The sequence below is a fragment of the Taudactylus pleione genome, unplaced genomic scaffold (genome assembly GCF_031769625.1).
Source record: "Taudactylus pleione unplaced genomic scaffold, aTauple2 ptg001564l, whole genome shotgun sequence".
In the NCBI taxonomy this organism is placed as follows: Eukaryota; Metazoa; Chordata; class Amphibia; order Anura; family Myobatrachidae; genus Taudactylus; species Taudactylus pleione.
The window spans coordinates 1,468,749-1,490,466 of record NW_028285961.1 but is presented as its reverse complement, the minus strand read 5'-3'; the positions used below and the strand labels follow the sequence as shown (position 1 = coordinate 1,490,466).

Here is a 21,718-nt window from a genome sequence, read left to right as displayed (position 1 = left end):
ACATACATACATACATAGTAATTGCTGCATGAGAGGAGGGAGCACGGCATCGTACATACATACATAGTAACTGCTGCATGAGAGGAGGGAGCACGGCATCATACATACATACATAGTAACTGCTGCATGAGAGGAGGGAGCACGGCATCATACATACATACATAGTAACTGCTGCATGAGAGGAGGGAGCGCGGCATCATACATACATACATAGTAACTGCTGCATGAGAGGAGGGAGCGCGGCATCATACATACATACATAGTAACTGCTGCATGAGAGGAGGGAGCGCGGCATCATACATACATAGTAACTGCTGCATGAGAGGAGGGAGCGCGGCATCATACATACATACATAGTAACTGCTGCATGAGAGGAGGGAGCGCGGCATCATACATACATACATAGTAACTGCTGCATGAGAGGAGGGAGCGCGGCATCATACATACATACATAGTAACTGCTACATGAGAGGAGGGAGCGCGGCATCATACATACATACATAGTAACTGCTACATGAGAGGAGGGAGCGCGGCATCATACATACATACATAGTAACTGCTGCATGAGAGGAGGGAGCGCGGCATCATACATACATACATACATAGTAACTGCTGCATGAGAGGAGGGAGCGCGGCATCATACATACATAGTAACTGCTGCATGAGAGGAGGGAGCACGGCATCATACATACATACATAGTAACTGCTGCATGAGAGGAGGGAGCGCGGCATCATACATACATACATAGTCACTGCTGCATGAGAGGAGGAAGCGCGGCATCATACATACATACATAGTAACTGCTGCATGAGAGGAGGGAGCGCGGCATCATACATACATAGTAACTGCTGCATGAGAGGAGGGAGCACGGCATCATACATACATACATACATAGTAACTGCTGCATGAGAGGAGGGAGCGCGGCATCATACATACATACATAGTAACTGCTGCATGAGAGGAGGGAGCGCGGCATCATACATACATAGTAACTGCTGCATGAGAGGAGGGAGCACGGCATCATACATACATACATAGTAACTGCTGCATGAGAGGAGGGAGCGCGGCATCATACATACATACATAGTAACTGCTGCATGAGAGGAGGGAGCACGGCATCATACATACATACATAGTAACTGCTGCATGAGAGGAGGGAGCGCGGCATCATACATACATACATAGTAACTGCTGCATGAGAGGAGGGAGCACGGCATCATACATACATACATAGTAACTGCTGCATGAGAGGAGGGAGTGCGGCATCATACATACATAGTAACTGCTGCATGAGAGGAGGGAGCACGGCATCATACATACATACATAGTAACTGCTGCATGAGAGGAGGGAGCGCGGCATCATACATACATACATAGTAACTGCTGCATGAGAGGAGGGAGCGCGGCATCATACATACATACATAGTAACTGCTGCATGAGAGGAGGGAGCGCGGCATCATACATACATACATAGTAACTGCTGCATGAGAGGAGGGAGCGCGGCATCATACATACATACATACATACATAGTAACTGCTGCATGAGAGGAGGGAGCACGGCATCATACATACATACATACATACATAGTAACTGCTGCATGAGAGGAGGGAGCACGGCATCATACATACATACATACATACATACATAGTAACTGCTGCATGAGAGGAGGGAGCACGGCATCATACATACATACATAGTAACTGCTGCATGAGAGGAGGGAGCACGGCATCATACATACATACATAGTTACTGCTGCATGAGAGGAGGGAGCACGGCATCATACATACATAGTAACTGCTGCATGAGAGGAGGGAGCACGGCATCATACATACATACATAGTAACTGCTGCATGAGAGGAGGGAGCACGGCATCATACATACATACATAGTAACTGCTGCATGAGAGGAGGTGGGATGGAGCTGTATACAGATGTGGGGCCATGTGGTGGGCCAGGGTCCTTGCACGTAGCGTGTTATTAGCACCGCAATAAGCAGTAAGAAGGGACAGAACTACATTGCTATTATACACTGACCCATGGGGCTGGCGGCATCTGTATATCTGTGTGCGAGTTAGGTGCAAATCTGTGTAAGAACGGATCTGATATGAGCAGCCGCAGCGATTCCTTCCAGCACGTTCCCTGAATCTGCACTTTGTACATAGGTTGTAGTAATTCCTAGCGCCCCTGGTACAATGTGAGCGGCTTTGTATGCAGTTATGATGCAGTATTTAGTGAAGTGTTCGCTACGTTTCCCATGTTGGAGCATCTCAGTTGCGCCAGGCGTGTCACGTCTGATGGCGCAAGGACACTAGGTGTGTGTGGACACAGCAGATACACAGGAAAGATGTGTGACACATGAAACATAATTGCTGTGTACTGTCCTTGTAGTGATGGGGAAGACGTTCGCTGGTCTGGAGACGCTGACACTGCTGGAGCTGCTTTCCTGCCCATTACATCATCACAAAGAACAATTGCTGAAGGTCAGAGGGGGGTGTTGTGCCATTGTCCCGAGAGTAGAAGGGGGGATCCTGATTGTCCTCCTGGTGCTGTAATCAGTCCGTTTATCACTTCTTCCATCAGAACAGGGTACAGACAACGCTTGTTATACGAAGGATCTTGGAGAGGGGGGATTCTCCAGTTATAAAGGGGCCATAGAGACCCTCTGCTTATGAAGGATTTGAGGGAACCATTCAGTCATGAAGGAGCTGGGGCACTTTAAACCCTTGAAAGGGGCCAAGTGGGAAACGTCTTTTTGTGAAGTTGTTATTGAAATAGATAAGTACTGGATTACTTTGATTTTATTAACAAATAGTCAGCATGGACTGTAGATGACCCACGGTTGACTGTAGATGACCCACGGTTGACTGTAGATGACCCACGGTTGACTGTAGATGACCCTCGGTGGACTGTAGATGACCCTCGGTGGACTGTATATCTGGGGATATAGGACAATGTGGATTCCATCCAGACCGATCTTTCTTGCTAGAGCTGACATGACGATGAAGAGTGTAACATATACTAACCTACCTGTACTATAAAATGGAAGATAACTGATGTAACTTAGCAATTCTACTGAGTGGCAAATATTCACGTCTTCCTCTAATCGCAGAATAACTGGTCATATTCATTCTCAGATTCACAAATATTTGTATTGAATTTGCCAAATCATCCATGAGTCCAAGTTACCTTACTAATCCGTGCAGGGTGCTGATTGCAGGAACAGGCTGTGACCTAATCCGTGCAGGGTGCTGATTGCAGGAACAGGCTGTGACCTAATCCGTGCAGGGTGCTGATTGCAGGAACAGGCTGTGACCTAATCCGTGCAGGGTGCTGATTGCAGGAACAGGCTGTGACCTAATCCGTGCAGGGTGCTGATTGCAGGAACAGGCTGTGACCTAATCCGTGCAGGGTGCTGGTTGCAGGAACAGGCTGTGACCTAATCCGTGCAGGGTGCTGATTGCAGGAACAGGCTGTGACCTAATCCGTGCAGGGTGAACAGGCTGTGACCTAATCCGTGCAGGGTGCTGATTACAGGAACAGGCTGTGATGTAATCTGTGCAGGGTGCTGATTGCAGGAACAGGCTGGTATGTAATCTGTGCAGGGTGCTGGTTGCAGGAACAGGCTGTGACCTAATCCGTGCAGGGTGCTGATTGCAGGAACAGGCTGTGACCTAATCCGTGCAGGGTGCTGATTGCAGGAACAGGCTGTGACCTAATCCGTGCAGGGTGCTGATTGCAGGAACAGGCTGTGACCTAATCCGTGCAGGGTGCTGATTGCAGGAACAGGCTGTGACCTAATCCGTGCAGGGTGCTGGTTGCAGGAACAGGCTGTGACCTAATCCGTGCAGGGTGCTGATTGCAGGAACAGGCTGTGACCTAATCCGTGCAGGGTGAACAGGCTGTGACCTAATCCGTGCAGGGTGCTGATTACAGGAACAGGCTGTGATGTAATCTGTGCAGGGTGCTGATTGCAGGAACAGGCTGGTATGTAATCTGTGCAGGGTGCTGGTTGCAGGAACAGGCTGTGACCTAATCCGTGCAGGGTGCTGATTGCAGACATAGGCTGTGACCTAATCCGTGCAGGGTGCTGATTGCAGGAACAGGCTGTGACCTAATCCGTGCAGGGTGCTGATTGCAGGAACAGGCTGTGATGTAATGTGTGCAGGGTGCTGATTGCAGGAACAGGGTGTGATGTAATCCGTGCAGGGTGCTGATTGCAGGAACGGGGTGTGATGTAATCTGTGCAGGGTGCTGATTGCAGGAACAGGGTGTGATGTAATCCGTGCAGGGTGCTGATTGCAGGAACAGGCTGTGATGTAATCCGTGCAGGGTACTGATTGCAGGAACAGGCTGTGACCTAATCCGTGCAGGGTGCTGATTGCAGGAACAGGCTGTGATGTAATCCGTGCAGGGTACTGATTGCAGGAACAGGCTGTGACCTAATCCGTGCAGGGTGCTGATTGCAGGAACAGGGTGTGATGTAATCCGTGCAGAGTGCTGATTGCAGGAACAGGCTGTGACCTAATCCGTGCAGGGTGCTGATTGCAGGAACAGGCTGTGATGTAATCCGTGCAGGGTGCTGATTGCAGGAACAGGCTGTGATGTAATCTGTGCAGGGTGCTGATTGCAGGAACAGGCTGTGATGTAATCCGTGCAGGGTGCTGATTGCAGGAACAGTATGTGATGTAATCCGTGCAGGGTGCTGATTGCAGGAACAGGGTGTGATGTAATCCGTGCAGGGTGCTGATTGCAGGAACAGGGTGTGATGTAATCTGTGCAGGGTGCTGATTGCAGGAACAGGGTGTGATGTAATCCGTGCAGGGTGCTGATTGCAGGAACAGGCTGTGATGTAATCCGTGCAGGGTGCTGATTGCAGGAACAGGCTGTGACCTAATCCGTGCAGGGTGCTGATTGCAGGAACAGGGTGTGATGTAATCCGTGCAGGGTGCTGATTGCAGGAACAGGCTGTGACCTAATCCGTGCAGGGTGCTGATTGCAGGAACAGGCTGTGATGTAATCCGTGCAGGGTGCTGATTGCAGGAACAGGCTGTGACCTAATCCGTGCAGGGTGCTGATTGCAGGAACATGGTGTGATGTAATCCGTGCAGGGTGCTGATTGCAGGAACAGGCTGTGACCTAATCCGTGCAGGGTGCTGATTGCAGGAACAGGCTGTGATGTAATCCGTGCAGGGTGCTGATTGCAGGAACAGGCTGTGACCTAATCCGTGCAGGGTGCTGATTGCAGGAACAGGCTGTGACCTAATCCGTGCAGGGTGCTGATTGCAGGAACAGGCTGTGATGTAATCCGTGCAGGGTGCTGATTGCAGGAACAGGCTGTGACCTAATCCGTGCAGGGTGCTGATTGCAGGAACAGGCTGTGACCTAATCTGTGCAGGGTGCTGATTGCAGGAACAGTATGTGATGTAATCTGTGCAGGGTGCTGATTGCAGGAACAGGGTGCTGATTGCAGGAGAGGACATTGTTGGGGCTCTGTATGATTTGTGCTTGTTCTCAGCAGATCGCTCTCTGGGCTCAGGCGCAGTTCTCCGCATATCAGAACTTTAAGAAGATTGGGACCTTCTGGCAGGAGAAGGAGTTTCGCCTGATCAGGTTTTTCCTTTGTGTGTATAGTGGAGACCCCAGTCCAGACCTCTCCAAGCGGCCGCCCAGTGGCAGATTCCGAGATCCTGATAAAGGTTACCGTACACAGGACAGTGGCGCTGTCCTTCTATCTGGTGAGGGGCAGAGCTTTACGTGTCTCTTATATATGATACTCTATCCATGTGGCCATCAGCCATCCTCTAGTAGTATTCTAGCAAACATCATAGGCACATGTAAGGGGGGGTTCCAGTTACCTGGAAAACCCCCTCTCTAGCCCACACCATGATGACTGCAATATAAATTGCATATAATACTAAAGTTGCATGTTTAAGATCCCCTCAGTGTCACAAATGAAATCATTAGCACCATCTGTTGATCTTTTAAAATGTGTCAGCCAGTAATGAATACACTTGTGCACAACTAGGAGATCTGGAAAATATGCACTGTTAGGGGTGCACTGATACAGACCATCTATAGGGTCAGTTATTAATATTGTATAATACACTATCCAATACATAAGGAGAACAATGTACATATTTGGGCAGGGCTAGGTTCTTTTTCTGCCCCATCCCCCCCCAGATTCCCGGACTTGCTCCCATGATCTGGAATGGAGACCACATCGGCTCAGGCAGGACGACCCTACGGCGGCATATAATGGGTCACTGTGATCTCTGGTCCTGTATATGTCAGCATTATTACATACACTATACTTCGTATGACGTATATTATAGCTGGCTAAGTGCTGATTATATGTCTTCCTCATGGCCTGGCCACACTTGCTTTAAAATCAGTCATTTAGAAACCCCTGTGTAGAAATCCTGCGTTTGCCCCTGAATGTGCCTCTGAGATTAAATGGAGGTTACACAAATATCCAGTGAGGGTTATACTGCAAATGATGGTTTTATGTAAGACCGGGGTTACCATTGCAGTATCCGGAAATAATCCAACGCAACTGGCACAATAATACTATGTTACTATTACTATTATTACTATTATTATCCTTTTATTTAACACATTTAATTACAGTACCAAATAATGCAATACAAGGACATGATGTATAAACGGGATGGATACGGGATCTCAACACCAGCATCCCGCCAGGATTACAATACCGACACTTGTCCATCAGTCTTCTAACCCTCCCCGGTGCCTAAACCTATCGTCCCCCTTCCCGCACCCTAAACTTAACCTCCCCCGCTAGTGCCTAAACCTATCCTCCCCCTCCCCGCACCCTAAACCTGTCCTCCCCCGCTAGTGCCTAAACCTATCCTCCCCTCCCCCGCTAGTGCCTAAACCTATCCTCCTCCTCCGCGCACCCTAACCCTCCCCCGCTAGTGCCTAAACCTACCCTCCCCCTCCGCGCACACTAACCCTCCCCCGCTAGTGCCTAAACCTCCCCCGCTAGTGCCTAAACCTATCCTCCCCCTCCCCGCACCCTAAACCTAACCTCCCCTGCTAGTGCCTAAACCTATCCTCCCCTCCCCGCACCCTAAACCTAACCTCCCCCGCTAGTGCCTAAACCTATCCTCCCCTCCCCGCACCCTAAACCTAACCTCCCCCGCTAGTGCCTAAACCTATCCTCCCCCTCCGCGCACCCTAACCCTCCCCCGCTAGTGCCTAAACCTATCCTCCCCTCCCCGCACCCTAAACCTAACCTCCCCCGCTAGTGCCTAAACCTATCCTCCCCCTCCGTGCACCCTAACCCTCCCCCGCTAGTGCCTAAACCTATCCTCCACTCCCCGCACCCTAAACCTTACCTCCCCCGCTAGTGCCTAAACCTATCCTCCCCCTCCCCACACCCTAACTCTCCCCCGCTAGTGCCTAAACCTATCCTCTCCCTCCCCGCACCCTGTCCCTCCCCCCTCTAGTGCCTAACCCTCCCCCTAGCCCCACTACTTACCATCTGGATTCCAGCACCAGCATTCTAAGCACCGGCTCCCGTATAAACATTGCTGCATTAGTGATTAGCAACCAAGTGTTAGATGTTGTTGTAGGGAGTATAAGTAAGGCAAGGAGAAGCACACGAGGGAAGAGGGCCCTGCTCGTGAGAGCTTACATTCTAAAAGGGAGGGTCAGACAGACAGGGATGACAGAGGGGAGAGACAGTGAGTGAGGAGCATAGAGCGGTGGGTTAGGATGAGAGGTTACACTCTATAGGGGAGGAGAGAGACAGTGAGTGAGGAGCATAGAGCGTTGGGATAGGATGAGAGCTTACACTATAGGGGAGGAGCAGACTGACAGAGGTGACACAGAGGGGAGAGACAGTGAGTGAGGAGCATAGAGCGGTGGGTTAGGATGAGAGATTACACTATAGGGGAGGGGCAGACAGACGGGTGACACAGAGGGGAGAGACAGTGAGTGAGGAGCATAGAGCGGTGGGTTAGGATGAGAGCTTGCACTCTATAGGGGAGCGGCAGACAGACAGGGGTGACACAGAGGGGAGAGACAGTGAGGGAGGAGCATAGAGCGGTGGGATAGGATGAGAGCTTACACTATAGGGGAGGGGCAGACAGACAGGGGTGACACAGAGGGGAGAGACAGTGAGTGAGGAGCATAGAGCGGTGGGTAAGGATGAGAGGTTACACTCTATAGGGGAGGGGAGAGACAGTGAGTGAGGAGCATAGAGCGTTGGGATAGGATGAGAGCTTACACTATAGGGGAGGGGCAGACTGACAGAGGTGACACAGAGGGGAGAGACAGTGAGTGAGGAGCATAGAGCGGTGGGTTAGGATGAGAGCTTACACTATAGGGGAGGAGCAGACAGACAGGGATGACACAGAGGGGAGAGACAGTGAGGGAGGAGCATAGAGCGGTGGGATAGGATGAGAGCTTACACTATAGGGGAGGGGCAGACAGACAGGGGTGACACAGAGGGGAGAGAGAGTGAGTGAGGAGCATAGAGCGGTGGGTTAGGATGAGAGATTACACTATAGGGGAGGGGCAGACAGACAGGGGTGACACAGAGGGGAGAGACAGAGAGTGAGGAGCATAGAGCGGTGGGTTAGGATGAGAGGATACACTATAGGGGAGGGGCAGACAGACAGGTGACACATGGGAGAGACAGTGAGTGAGGAGCATAGAGTGCTGGGTTAGGATGAGAGCTTACACTCTATAGGGGAGCGGCAGACAGACAGGGGTGACACAGAGGGGAGAGACAGTGAGTGAGGAGCATAGAGCGGTGGGTTAGGATGAGAGGATACACTATAGGGGAGGGGCAGACAGACAGGTGACACATGTGAGAGACAGTGAGCGAGGAGCATAGAGCGGTGGGTTAGGATGAGAGCTTGCACTCTATAGGGGAGGGGCAGACAGACAGGGGTGACACAGAGGGGAGAGACAGTGAGGGAGGAGCATAGAGCGGTGGGATAGGATGAGAGCTTACACTATAGGGGAGGGGCAGACAGACAGGGGTGACAGAGAGGGGAGAGACAGTGAGTGAGGAGCATAGAGCGGTGGGTTAGGATGAGAGGTTACACTCTATAGGGGAGGGGAGAGACAGTGAGTGAGGAGCATAGAGCGTTGGGATAGGATGAGAGCTTTCACTATAGGGAAGGGGCAGACAGACAGGGGTGACACAGAGGGGAGAGACAGTGAGTGAGGAGCATAGAGCGGTGGGTTAGGATGAGAGATTACACTATAGGGGAGGGGCAGACTGACAGAGGTGACACAGAGGGGAGAAACAGTGAGTGAGGAGCATAGAGCGGTGGGTTAGGATGAGAGATTACACTCTATAGGGGAGGGGCAGACAGACAGGGGTGACACAGAGGGGAGAGACAGTGAGTGAGGAGCATAGAGCGGTGGGTTAGGATGAGAGCTTACACTCTATAGGGGAGGGGCAGACAGACAGGGGTGACACAGAGGAGAGACAGTGAGGGAGGAGCATAGAGCGGTGGGTTAGGATGAGAGATTACACTCTATAGGGGAGGGGCAGACAGACAGGGGTGACACAGAGGGGAGAGACAGTGAGTGAGGAGCATAGAGCGGTGGGTTAGGATGAGAGATTACACTATAGGGGAGGGGCAGACTGACAGAGGTGACACAGAGGGGAGAAACAGTGAGTGAGGAGCATAGAGCGGTGGGTTAGGATGAGAGATTACACTCTATAGGGGAGGGGCAGACAGACAGGGGTGACACAGAGGGGAGAGACAGTGAGTGAGGAGCATAGAGCGGTGGGTTAGGATGAGAGCTTACACTCTATAGGGGAGGGGCAGACAGACAGGGGTGACACAGGGGAGAGAGACAGTGAGTTAGAATGAGAGCTGGAAGGCTTTTATGAAGAAGTTGGTTTTGAGAGCCTGTTTGATGATACTACCACATTGCTGCCAGATTGATGCACGTTATTGCCACATTAATACTAGGGGGCGTTTTCATCACCTGTAATCAGTGCTCTACCTTACTGCAGCTGTAATCAGTGCTCTACCTTACCCCAGCTGTAATCAGTGCTCTACCTTACCCCAGCTGTAATCAGTGCTCTACCTTTCCCCAGCTGTAATCAGTGCTCTACCTTACCCCAGCTGTGATCAGTGCTCTACCTTACCCCAGCTGTAATCAGTGCTCTACCTTACCCCAGCTGTAATCAGTGCTCTACCTTACCACAGCTGTAATCAGTGCTCTACATTACCCCAGCTGTAATCAGTGCTCTACCTTACCCCAGCTGTAATCAGCGCTCTACATTACCGCAGCTGTAATCAGCGCTCTACATTACCGCAGCTGTAATCAGCGCTCTACATTACCGCAGCTGTAATCAGCGCTCTACCATACCGCAGCTGTAATCAGCGCTCTACCATACCGCAGCTGTAATCAGCGCTCTACCATACCGCAGCTGTAATCAGCGCTCTACCATACCGCAGCTGTAATCAGCGCTCTACCAAACCGCAGCTGTAATCAGCGCTCTACCAAACCGCAGCTGTAATCAGCGCTCTACCTTACCGCAGCTGTAATCAGCGCTCTACCTTACCGCAACTGTAATCAGTGCTCTACCTTACCCCAGCTGTAATCAGTGCTCTACCTTACCCCAGCTGTAATCAGTGCTCTACCTTACCCCAGCTGTAATCAGCGCTCTACCTTACCCCAGCTGTAATCTCCTGCCATGCAGTCTCCTGCCATGTGGGTGAGGTGTCGGTTACTGGGTGCAGTGTCCCTGCCATGTGGGTGAGGTGTCGGTCACTGGGTGCTATCTCCCTGCCATGGGGGTGACATGTCGGTCACTGGGTGCTATCTCCCTGCCATGGGGGTGAGGTGTCTGTCCCTGGGTGTAGTCTCCTGCCATGTAGGTGACGTGTCAGTCACTGGGTGCCATCTCCCTGCCATGTGGGTGAGGAGTCGGTCACTGGGTGCTATCTCCCTGCCATGTGGGTGAGGTGTCTGTCCCTGGGTGCAGTGTCCTGCCATGTGGGTGACGTGACGGTCACTGGGTGCAGTCTCCCTGCCATGGGGGTGAGGTGTCTGTCCCTTGGTGTAGTCTCCTGCCATGTGGGTGACGTGTCGGTCACTGGGTGCCATCTCCCTGCCATGTTGGTGAGGTGTCTGTCCCTAGGTGCTGTCTCCTGCCATGTGGCTGAGGTGTCTGTCCCTTGGTGTAGTCTCCTGCCATGTGGGTGAGGAGTCGGTCACTGGGTGCTGTCTCCTGCCATGTGGGTGAGGAGTCGGTCACTGGGTGCTATCTTCCTGCCATGTGGGTGAGGTGTCTGTCCCTAGGTGCTGTCTCCTGCCATGTGGGTAAGGTGTCTGTCCCTGGGTGTAGTCTCCTGCCATGTGGGTGAGGCGTCGGTCAATGGGTGCTATCTCCCTGCCATGTGGGTGAGGAGCGGTCACTGGGTGCTATCTCCCTGCCATGTGGGTGAGGTGTCTGTCACTGGGTGCTATCTCCCTGCCATGTGGGTTATGTGTCTGTCCCTGGGTGCAGTCTCCTGCCATGGGGTGAACAGTCGGTCACTGGGTGCAGTCTCCTGCCATGTGGGTGAGGTGTCTGTCCTTTGGTGTAGTCTCCTGCCATGTGGGTGAGGAGTCGGTCACTGGGTGCTATCTCCCTGCCATGTGGGTGACGTGTCTGTCACTGGGTGCTATCTCCCTGCCATGTGGGTGAGGTGTCTGTCCCTAGGTGCTGTCTCCTGCCATGTGGGTGAGGAGTCGGTCACTGGGTGCAGTCTCCCTGCCATGTGGGTGAGGAGTCGGTCACTGGGTGCTATCTCCCTGCCATGTGGGTGACGTGTCGGTCACTGGGTGCTATCTCCCTGCCATGTGGGTGAGGAGTCGGTCACTGGGTGCTATCTCCCTGCCATGTGGGTGAGGTATCTGTCCCTGGGTGTAGTCTCCTGCCATGTGGGTGAGGTATCTGTCCCTGGGTGTAGTCTCCTGCCATGTGGGTGAGGTGTCGGTCACTGGGTGCTGTCTCCTGCCATGTGGGTGAGGTGTCGGTCACTGGGTGCTGTCTCCTGCCATGTGGGTGAGGTGTCGGTCACTGGGTGCTATCTCCCTGCCATGTGGGTGAGGTGTCTGTCCCTGGGTGTTGTCTCCTGCCATGTGGGTGAGGTGTCTGTCCCTGGGTGTAGTCTCCTGCCATGTGGGTGAGGAGTCGGTCAATGGGTGCAGTCTCCCTGCCATGTGGGTGAGGAGTCGGTCACTGGGTGCTATCTCCCTGCCATGTGGGTGAGGTGTCGGTCACTGGGTGCTATCTCCCTGCCATGTGGGTGAGGTGTCGGTCACTGGGTGCTGTCTCCTGCCATGTGGGTGAGGTGTCGGTCACTGGGTGCTATCTCCCTGCCATGTGGGTGAGGTGTCGGTCACTGGGTGCTGTCTCCTGCCATGTGGGTGAGGTGTCGGTCACTGGGTGCAGTCTCCCTGCCATGTGGGTGAGGTGTCGGTCACTGGGTGCTATCTCCCTGCCATGTGGGTGACGTGTCTTCTTGGGTAATAAGTGTGACATCCTCTCTTACAGACACACAGTCTCTCTGCGCTCTCATTGATGACTCCCTTCTGTCGCTGAGGACGATGAGGACTGATCTTGCTTTGGCTGATGATGTAGATGATGAAATCTCTGGATGGATCCATAATCTCCAAGATCTTGGTAACCTTCTATAAAATGCGCCTGACGTACTCTGCGCAGCCCGTAGCTCCCTCTCTGACCTAGGTGACAACGTCCCGTTACCTCCCAGTTGCACCATCCGTAGCCAGCAGCATGGTCAGTGCAAAACCTCACAAGATGCGCCTCAGTTTGGGGCTGGATAGAGGGACCCCGCGATGGTTTTATCGTTGCTATGGCATTACTTGCCTGTCTGATTGAGCCCGGTGTTAGTTACTGGAAATATGGGGGAACCCCACGTTGTTTTCTCTGGTTATGCTGCTATTGGAGGGGACCCCACGTCTGTTTTTTTTCCCCTACATTTTAACCCTTTATTGACACTGTACACACAATAAAGCACAGCACAGACCACAATGATCTGTGCAGTGCTCAGCGGAGTCTATGGAGAAGGGGCCAATACGACTGAGCTCGCACATCACAACGATACAACACGCCCAAAATAGACATTCTTAGCAAATCTGTGGTGTAAATAACGTATGCGATGCCCAGCAATGCCCAGCATGTTTACATTCAGCCTGGCACAAATCGTAGGAAGTTTATCCCTTATACTCAAACAATAATCTGACCCCGGCCATCATTGCTGTGTGACTGGATGATAAACACCTTATCTGGTTGGATAATACAGTATGTGGTATCTTCCCTCATGTATCACACTCTTGTTATATTATTGTGTATATTTACTTTCCAGCCAGACCCCCAATTCCTGTACAGTAGGTGCTCACTTATGTTACCCAGAATGTGGAACTGTGCCTGTTATGTGCAGCGGGGATAATTAGGTTATGCTGCTGTGGATGCTGTGGATCAGGTGTGGATGTGAGCGTCCCCCTTGGATGCTGCGGATCAGGTGTAGATGTGAGGGTCCCCCTTGGATGCTGCGGATCAGGTGTAGATGTGAGGGTCCCCCTTGGATGCTGCAGATCAGGTGTGGATGTGAGGGTCCCCCTTGGATGCTGCGGATCAGGTGTGGATGTGAGCGTCCCCCTTGGATGCTGCAGATCAGGTGTGGATGTGAGGGTCCCCCTTGGATGCTGCGGATCAGGTGTAGATGTGAGGGTCCCCCTTGGATGCTGTGGATCAGGTGTAGATGTTAGGGTCCCCCTTGGATGCTGTGGAGCAGGTGTGGATGTGAGGGTCCCCCTTGGATGCTGCGGAGCAGGTGTGGATGTTAGGGTCCCCCTTGGATGCTGTGGAGCAGGTGTGGATGTGAGGGTCCCCCTTGGATGCTGCGGAGCAGGTGTGGATGTTAGGGTCCCCCTTGGATGCTGCGGATCAGGTGTGGATGTGAGGGTCCCCCTTGGATGCTGCGGATCAGGTGTGGATGTGAGCGTCCCCTTGGATGCTGCAGATCAGGTGTGGATGTGAGGGTCCCCCTTGGATGCTGCGGATCAGGTGTAGATGTGAGGGTCCCCCTTGGATGCTGTGGATCAGGTGTAGATGTTAGGGTCCCCCTTGGATGCTGTGGAGCAGGTGTGGATGTGAGGGTCCCCCTTGGATGCTGCGGAGCAGGTGTGGATGTGAGGGTCCCCCTTGGATGCTGTGGATCAGGTGTGGATGTGAGGGTCCCCCTTGGATGTTGCAGATCAGGTGTGGATGTGAGGGTCCCCCTTGGATGTTGCCGATCAGGTGTGGATGTGAGCGTCCCCCTTGGATGCTGTGGATCTAGTGTAGATGTGAGGGTCCCCCTTGGATGCTGCGGATCAGATGTGGATGTGAGGGTCCCCCTTGGATGCTGCGGATCAGATGCAGATGGGAGGGTCCCCCTTGGATGCTGCGGATCAGATGCGGATGGGAGGGTCCCCCTTGGATGCTGCGGATCAGATGTGGATATGAGGGACCCTCTTGGGGGCTGTGGATCAGGTGTGGATGGGAGGGTCCCCCTTGGGTGCTGCGGATCAGATGTGGATGTGAGGGACCCTCTTGGGTGCTGTGGATCAGGTGTGGATGTGAGGGTCCCCCTTGGATGCTGCGGATCAGGTGTAGATGTGAGGGTCCCCCTTGGATGCTGCGGATCAGGTGTGGATGTTAGGGTCCCCCTTGGATGCTGCGGATCAGGTGTGGATGTGAGCGTCCCCCTTGGGTGCTGCGGATCAGGTGTGGATGGGAGGGTCCCCCTTCGATGCTGCGGATCAGATGTGGATGTGAGGGACCCTCTTGGGTGCTGTGGATCAGGTGTGGATGTGAGGGTCATCCTTGGATGCTGTGGATCAGGTGTGGATGTGAGGGTCATCCTTGGATGCTGCGGATCGGGTGTGGATGTGAGGGTCCCCCTTGGATGCTGTGGATCAGGTGTGGATGTGAGGGTCATCCTTGGATGCTGCGGATTGGGTGTGGATGTGAGGGTCCCTGTCTCCTTACTGTGTTTCTCTTTCCCCAGCACATGCTGTAGATCTCTGGGTCACTTTCCAGGAGAAATGGGTTTTCCTGACCAAGGCTCAGCATGAGCTGGAGGTGCGGATTCCCAGTGCGGAGATGGTAAGTGCCAGCTTTGTAGATGTCGCTTCTTCCCGGCGCTATGGCAGCCTCCGAGCAGTGGACTGTGTGTCTGCAGTGTGCAGTTAGGGTAATACCTTTATAATCTCTATATGATACACAAGTGTTGCAAGTCCCCTTATGTGACTACTTCTGTATAATCTCCTCCGTACATTACACTGTATGTGACTACTAATACTGACTGTATAATCTCCTCCGTACATTACACCGTATGTGACTACTAATACTGACTGTATAATCTCCTCCGTGCATTACACTGTATGTGACCTACTAATACTGACTGTATAATCTCCTCCGTACATTACACCGTATGTGACTACTAATACTGACTGTATAATCTCCTCCGTGCATTACACTGTATGTGACTACTAATACTGACTGTATAATCTCCTCCGTACATTACACTGTATGTGACTACTAATACTGACTGTATAATCTCCTCCGTACATTACACTGTATGTGACTACTAATACTGACTGTATAATCTCCTCCGTGTATTACACTGTATGTGACTACTAATACTGACTGTATAATCTCCTCCGTACATTACACTGTATGTGACTACTAATACTGACTGTATAATCTCCTCCGTGCATTACACTGTATGTGACCTACTAATACTGACTGTATAATCTCCTCCGTACATTACACTGTATGTGACTACTAATACTGACTGTATAATCTCCTCCGTACATTACACTGTATGTGACTACTAATACTGACTGTATAATCTCCTCCGTACATTACACTGTATGTGACTACTAATACTGACTGTATAATCTCCTCCGTACATTACAGTGTATGTGACTACTAATACTGACTGTATAATCTCCTCCGTACATTACAGTGTATGTGACTACTAATACTGACTGTATAATCTCCTCCGTACATTACACTGTATGTGACTACTAATACTGACTGTATAATCTCCTCCGTACATTACACTGTATGTGACTACTAATACTGACTGTATAATCTCCTCCGTGCATTACACTGTATGTGACTACTAATACTGACTGTATAATCTCCTCCGTGCATTACACTGTATGTGACTACTAATACTGACTGTATAATCTCCTCCGTGCATTACACTGTATGTGACTACTAATACTGACTGTATAATCTCCTCCGTGCATTACACTGTATGTGACTACTAATACTGACTGTATAATCTCCTCCGTGCATTACACTGTATGTGACTACTAATACTGACTGTATAATCTCCTCCGTACATTACACTGTATGTGACTACTAATACTGACTGTATAATCTCCTCCGTACATTACACTGTATGTGACTACTAATACTGACTGTATAATCTCCTCCGTGCATTACACTGTATGTGACTACTAATACTGACTGTATAATCTCCTCCGTACATTACACTGTATGTGACTACTAATACTGACTGTATAATCTCCTCCGTACATTACACTGTATGTGACTACTAATACTGACTGTATAATCTCCTCCGTACATTACACTGTATGTGACTACTAATACTGACTGTATAATCTCCTCCGTGTATTACACTGTATGTGACTACTAATACTGACTGTATAATCTCCTCCGTACATTACACTGTATGTGACTACTAATACTGACTGTATAATCTCCTCCGTGTATTACACTGTATGTGACTACTAATACTGACTGTATAATCTCCTCCGTGTATTACACTGTATGTGACTACTAATACTGACTGTATAATCTCCTCCGTGTATTACACTGTATGTGACTACTAATACTGACTGTATAATCTCCTCCGTACATTACACTGTATGTGACTACTAATACTGACTGTATAATCTCCTCCGTACATTACACTGTATGTGACTACTAATACTGACTGTATAATCTCCTCCGTACATTACACTGTATGTGACTACTAATACTGACTGTATAATCTCCTCCGTACATTACACTGTATGTGACTACTAATACTGACTGTATAATCTCCTCCGTACATTACACTGTATGTGACTACTAATACTGACTGTATAATCTCCTCCGTACATTACAGTGTATGTGACTACTAATACTGACTGTATAATCTCCTCCGTACATTACACTGTATGTGACTACTAATACTGACTGTATAATCTCCTCCATGTATTACACCGTATGTGACTACTAATACTGACTGTATAATCTCCTCCATGTATTACACCGTATGTGACTACTAATACTGACTGTATAATCTCCTCCATGTATTACACTGTATGTGACTACTAATACTGACTGTATAATCTCCTCCGTACATTACACTGTATGTGACTACTAATACTGACTGTATAATCTCCTCCGTGCATTACACTGTATGTGACTACTAATACTGACTGTATAATCTCCTCCGTGCATTACACTGTATGTGACTACTAATACTGACTGTATAATCTCCTCCATGCATTACACTGTATGTGACTACTAATACTGACTGTATAATCTCCTCCGTACATTACACTGTATGTGACTACTAATACTGACTGTATAATCTCCTCCGTACATTACACTGTATGTGACTACTAATACTGACTGTATAATCTCCTCCGTACATTACACCGTATGTGACTACTAATACTGACTGTATAATCTCCTCCGTACATTACACTGTATGTGACTACTAATACTGACTGTATAATCTCCTCCATGTATTACACTGTATGTGACTACTAATACTGACTGTATAATCTCCTCCGTACATTACACTGTATGTGACCTACTAATACTGACTGTATAATCTCCTCCGTACATTACAGTGTATGTGACTACTAATACTGACTGTATAATCTCCTCCATGTATTACACTGTATGTGACTACTAATACTGACTGTATAATCTCCTCCGTGTATTACACTGTATGTGACTACTAATACTGACTGTATAATCTCCTCCGTGTATTACACTGTATGTGACTACTAATACTGACTGTATAATCTCCTCCGTACATTACACTGTATGTGACTACTAATACTGACTGTATAATCTCCTCCGTACATTACACTGTATGTGACTACTAATACTGACTGTATAATCTCCTCCGTACATTACAGTGTATGTGACTACTAATACTGACTGTATAATCTCCTCCGTACATTACACTGTATGTGACTACTAATACTGACTGTATAATCTCCTCCATGTATTACACCGTATGTGACTACTAATACTGACTGTATAATCTCCTCCATGTATTACACCGTATGTGACTACTAATACTGACTGTATAATCTCCTCCATGTATTACACTGTATGTGACTACTAATACTGACTGTATAATCTCCTCCGTACATTACACTGTATGTGACTACTAATACTGACTGTATAATCTCCTCCGTGCATTACACTGTATGTGACTACTAATACTGACTGTATAATCTCCTCCATGTATTACACCGTATGTGACTACTAATACTGACTGTATAATCTCCTCCGTACATTACACTGTATGTGACTACTAATACTGACTGTATAATCTCCTCCGTGCATTACACTGTATGTGACTACTAATACTGACTGTATAATCTCCTCCGTACATTACAGTGTATGTGACTACTAATACTGACTGTATAATCTCCTCCATGTATTACACTGTATGTGACTACTAATACTGACTGTATAATCTCCTCCGTACATTACACTGTATGTGACTACTAATACTGACTGTATAATCTCCTCCGTACATTACACTGTATGTGACTACTAATACTGACTGTATAATCTCCTCCGTGCATTACACTGTATGTGACTACTAATACTGACTGTATAATCTCCTCCATGTATTACACTGTATGTGACTACTAATACTGACTGTATAATCTCCTCCGTACATTACAGTGTATGTGACTACTAATACTGACTGTATAATCTCCTCCGTGCATTACACTGTATGTGACTACTAATACTGACTGTATAATCTCCTCCGTACATTACACTGTATGTGACTACTAATACTGACTGTATAATCTCCTCCGTGCATTACACTGTATGTGACTACTAATACTGACTGTATAATCTCCTCCGTACATTACACTGTATGTGACTACTAATACTGACTGTATAATCTCCTCCATGTATTACACTGTATGTGACTACTAATACTGACTGTATAATCTCCTCCGTACATTACACTGTATGTGACTACTAATACTGACTGTATAATCTCCTCCGTGCATTACACTGTATGTGACTACTAATACTGACTGTATAATCTCCTCCGTACATTACACCGTATGTGACTACTAATACTGACTGTATAATCTCCTCCGTACATTACACTGTATGTGACTACTAATACTGACTGTATAATCTCCTCCGTACATTACACTGTATGTGACTACTAATACTGACTGTATAATCTCCTCCGTACATTACACTGTATGTGACTACTAATACTAACTGTATAATCTCCTCCGTACATTACACTGTATGTGACCTACTAATACTGACTGTATAATCTCCTCCGTGTATTACACTGTATGTGACTACTAATACTGACTGTATAATCTCCTCCGTACATTACACTGTATGTGACTACTAATACTGACTGTATAATCTCCTCCGTACATTACACTGTATGTGACTACTAATACTGACTGTATAATCTCCTCCATGTATTACACTGTATGTGACTACTAATACTGACTGTATAATCTCCTCCGTACATTACACTGTATGTGACTACTAATACTGACTGTATAATCTCCTCCGTACATTACACTGTATGTGACTACTAATACTGACTGTATAATCTCCTCCGTACATTACACTGTATGTGACTACTAATACTGACTGTATAATCTCCTCCGTACATTACACTGTATGTGACTACTAATACTGACTGTATAATCTCCTCCGTACATTACACTGTATGTGACTACTAATACTGACTGTATAATCTCCTCCGTACATTACACTGTATGTGACCTACTAATACTGACTGTATAATCTCCTCCGTGTATTACACTGTATGTGACTACTAATACTGACTGTATAATCTCCTCCGTACATTACACTGTATGTGACTACTAATACTGACTGTATAATCTCCTCCGTACATTACACTGTATGTGACTACTAATACTGACTGTATAATCTCCTCCGTACATTACACTGTATGTGACTACTAATACTGACTGTATAATCTCCTCCATGTATTACACCGTATGTGACTACTAATACTGACTGTATAATCTCCTCCATGTATTACACCGTATGTGACTACTAATACTGACTGTATAATCTCCTCCGTGTATTACACTGTATGTGACTACTAATACTGACTGTATAATCTCCTCCGTACATTACACTGTATGTGACTACTAATACTGACTGTATAATCTCCTCCGTGCATTACACTGTATGTGACTACTAATACTGACTGTATAATCTCCTCCGTACATTACACTGTATGTGACTACTAATACTGACTGTATAATCTCCTCCGTACATTACACTGTATGTGACTACTAATACTGACTGTATAATCTCCTCCGTGCATTACACTGTATGTGACTACTAATACTGACTGTATAATCTCCTCCGTACATTACACTGTATGTGAGTCCTGTGGGCTGGTCAGACGCTGTGCAGGACACTCCGCTAAACCTCATTCTCATTTATCCAGCAAACCCCTGCGCACACTAATCAGGGATTCAGTACAACAGCGTCTCAGTGTATTACTTACTACGTGTATAGAGAACCTGTAGTTAGGGAGCTCGCTCCACACCCGCCAACCAATGGAGAGACATATAATCAGGGGGCGGATTTAGAGCCGTGACCACATTGCGTGCCCAAACTGAAATGTGGATCTTCTCCTATATTCAGAGTTGGTGACATCTGTGTGTCCTCACTGCCCCCACCCACCTGCTGGTGGAAGTCGCCATCAGCGCGCATTTGCAGCATCTTTTGGGTAAGAGATCCCCCTGAAGTTGGACAGATTAACGCCCTGTTACTTCAACTTTTATAGTAGGCGCAAGTAGAAAAGCAGCGAGATATGCAAGACTCTAAGGGGTGCCGGGGATAGCCCCGGGCTTTTAGTCCAGGCCTAAGGTGCCCTGCAGAGGGAAACCCCTTTATTAGGGGGATCCCCAACTCCCCAGGGATCCCTGGCCTGGGCTTACTAGTGGTCAGGGGTAATGCTTTGGCTGGGGATCCCGGTGAAATGGTTTCCCTGGCTGTGGCATTACTCCCCTGCTAGAAAGACTCCGGTGCTGGTTATGGAAATTATAGGGGACCCCTACTCGTTTATACCCTGTTTTCCCACAACCAGGACCGGATCAGAAAAACCCTGTGCTGGTACTTAAAATACTGAGGACCCCTACGCATTTTGGCCCCTCTATTTTAAATACCAGCACAGGCTGTACAGAGGCCGGGGCTGGTATGTCTCTGGGGAGGGGGTGCACGTCATTTTTTTTAGAACAAAAAAGTATTTTCATATGTACACACAGAAACATGCACGTACTGTATCTCATGGATATGTGCATGTTTCTGTGTTACTCTGACCTGCTCAGGATAAACTCGCTAACCTGAAGCTGGTCTATTG

General features: G+C 48.7%; 1 protein-coding gene across 1 annotated transcript in view; it reads left to right on the top strand.

Annotated features, from left to right (window-relative positions):
• The first annotated feature begins 2,392 nt into the window (after nt 1-2,392).
• Nucleotides 2,393-21,718, top strand: part of DNHD1 (dynein heavy chain domain 1) — a 167,986-nt gene continuing 148,660 nt past the window's right edge. The window contains exons 1-5 of the mRNA XM_088464032.1: nt 2,393-2,482; nt 2,815-2,931; nt 5,521-5,737; nt 12,541-12,669; nt 15,059-15,156. Of these exons, the coding sequence (XP_088320158.1) occupies nt 2,393-2,482; nt 2,815-2,931; nt 5,521-5,737; nt 12,541-12,669; nt 15,059-15,156 (651 nt within the window). The remainder of the gene's footprint in view (nt 2,483-2,814; nt 2,932-5,520; nt 5,738-12,540; nt 12,670-15,058; nt 15,157-21,718) is intronic.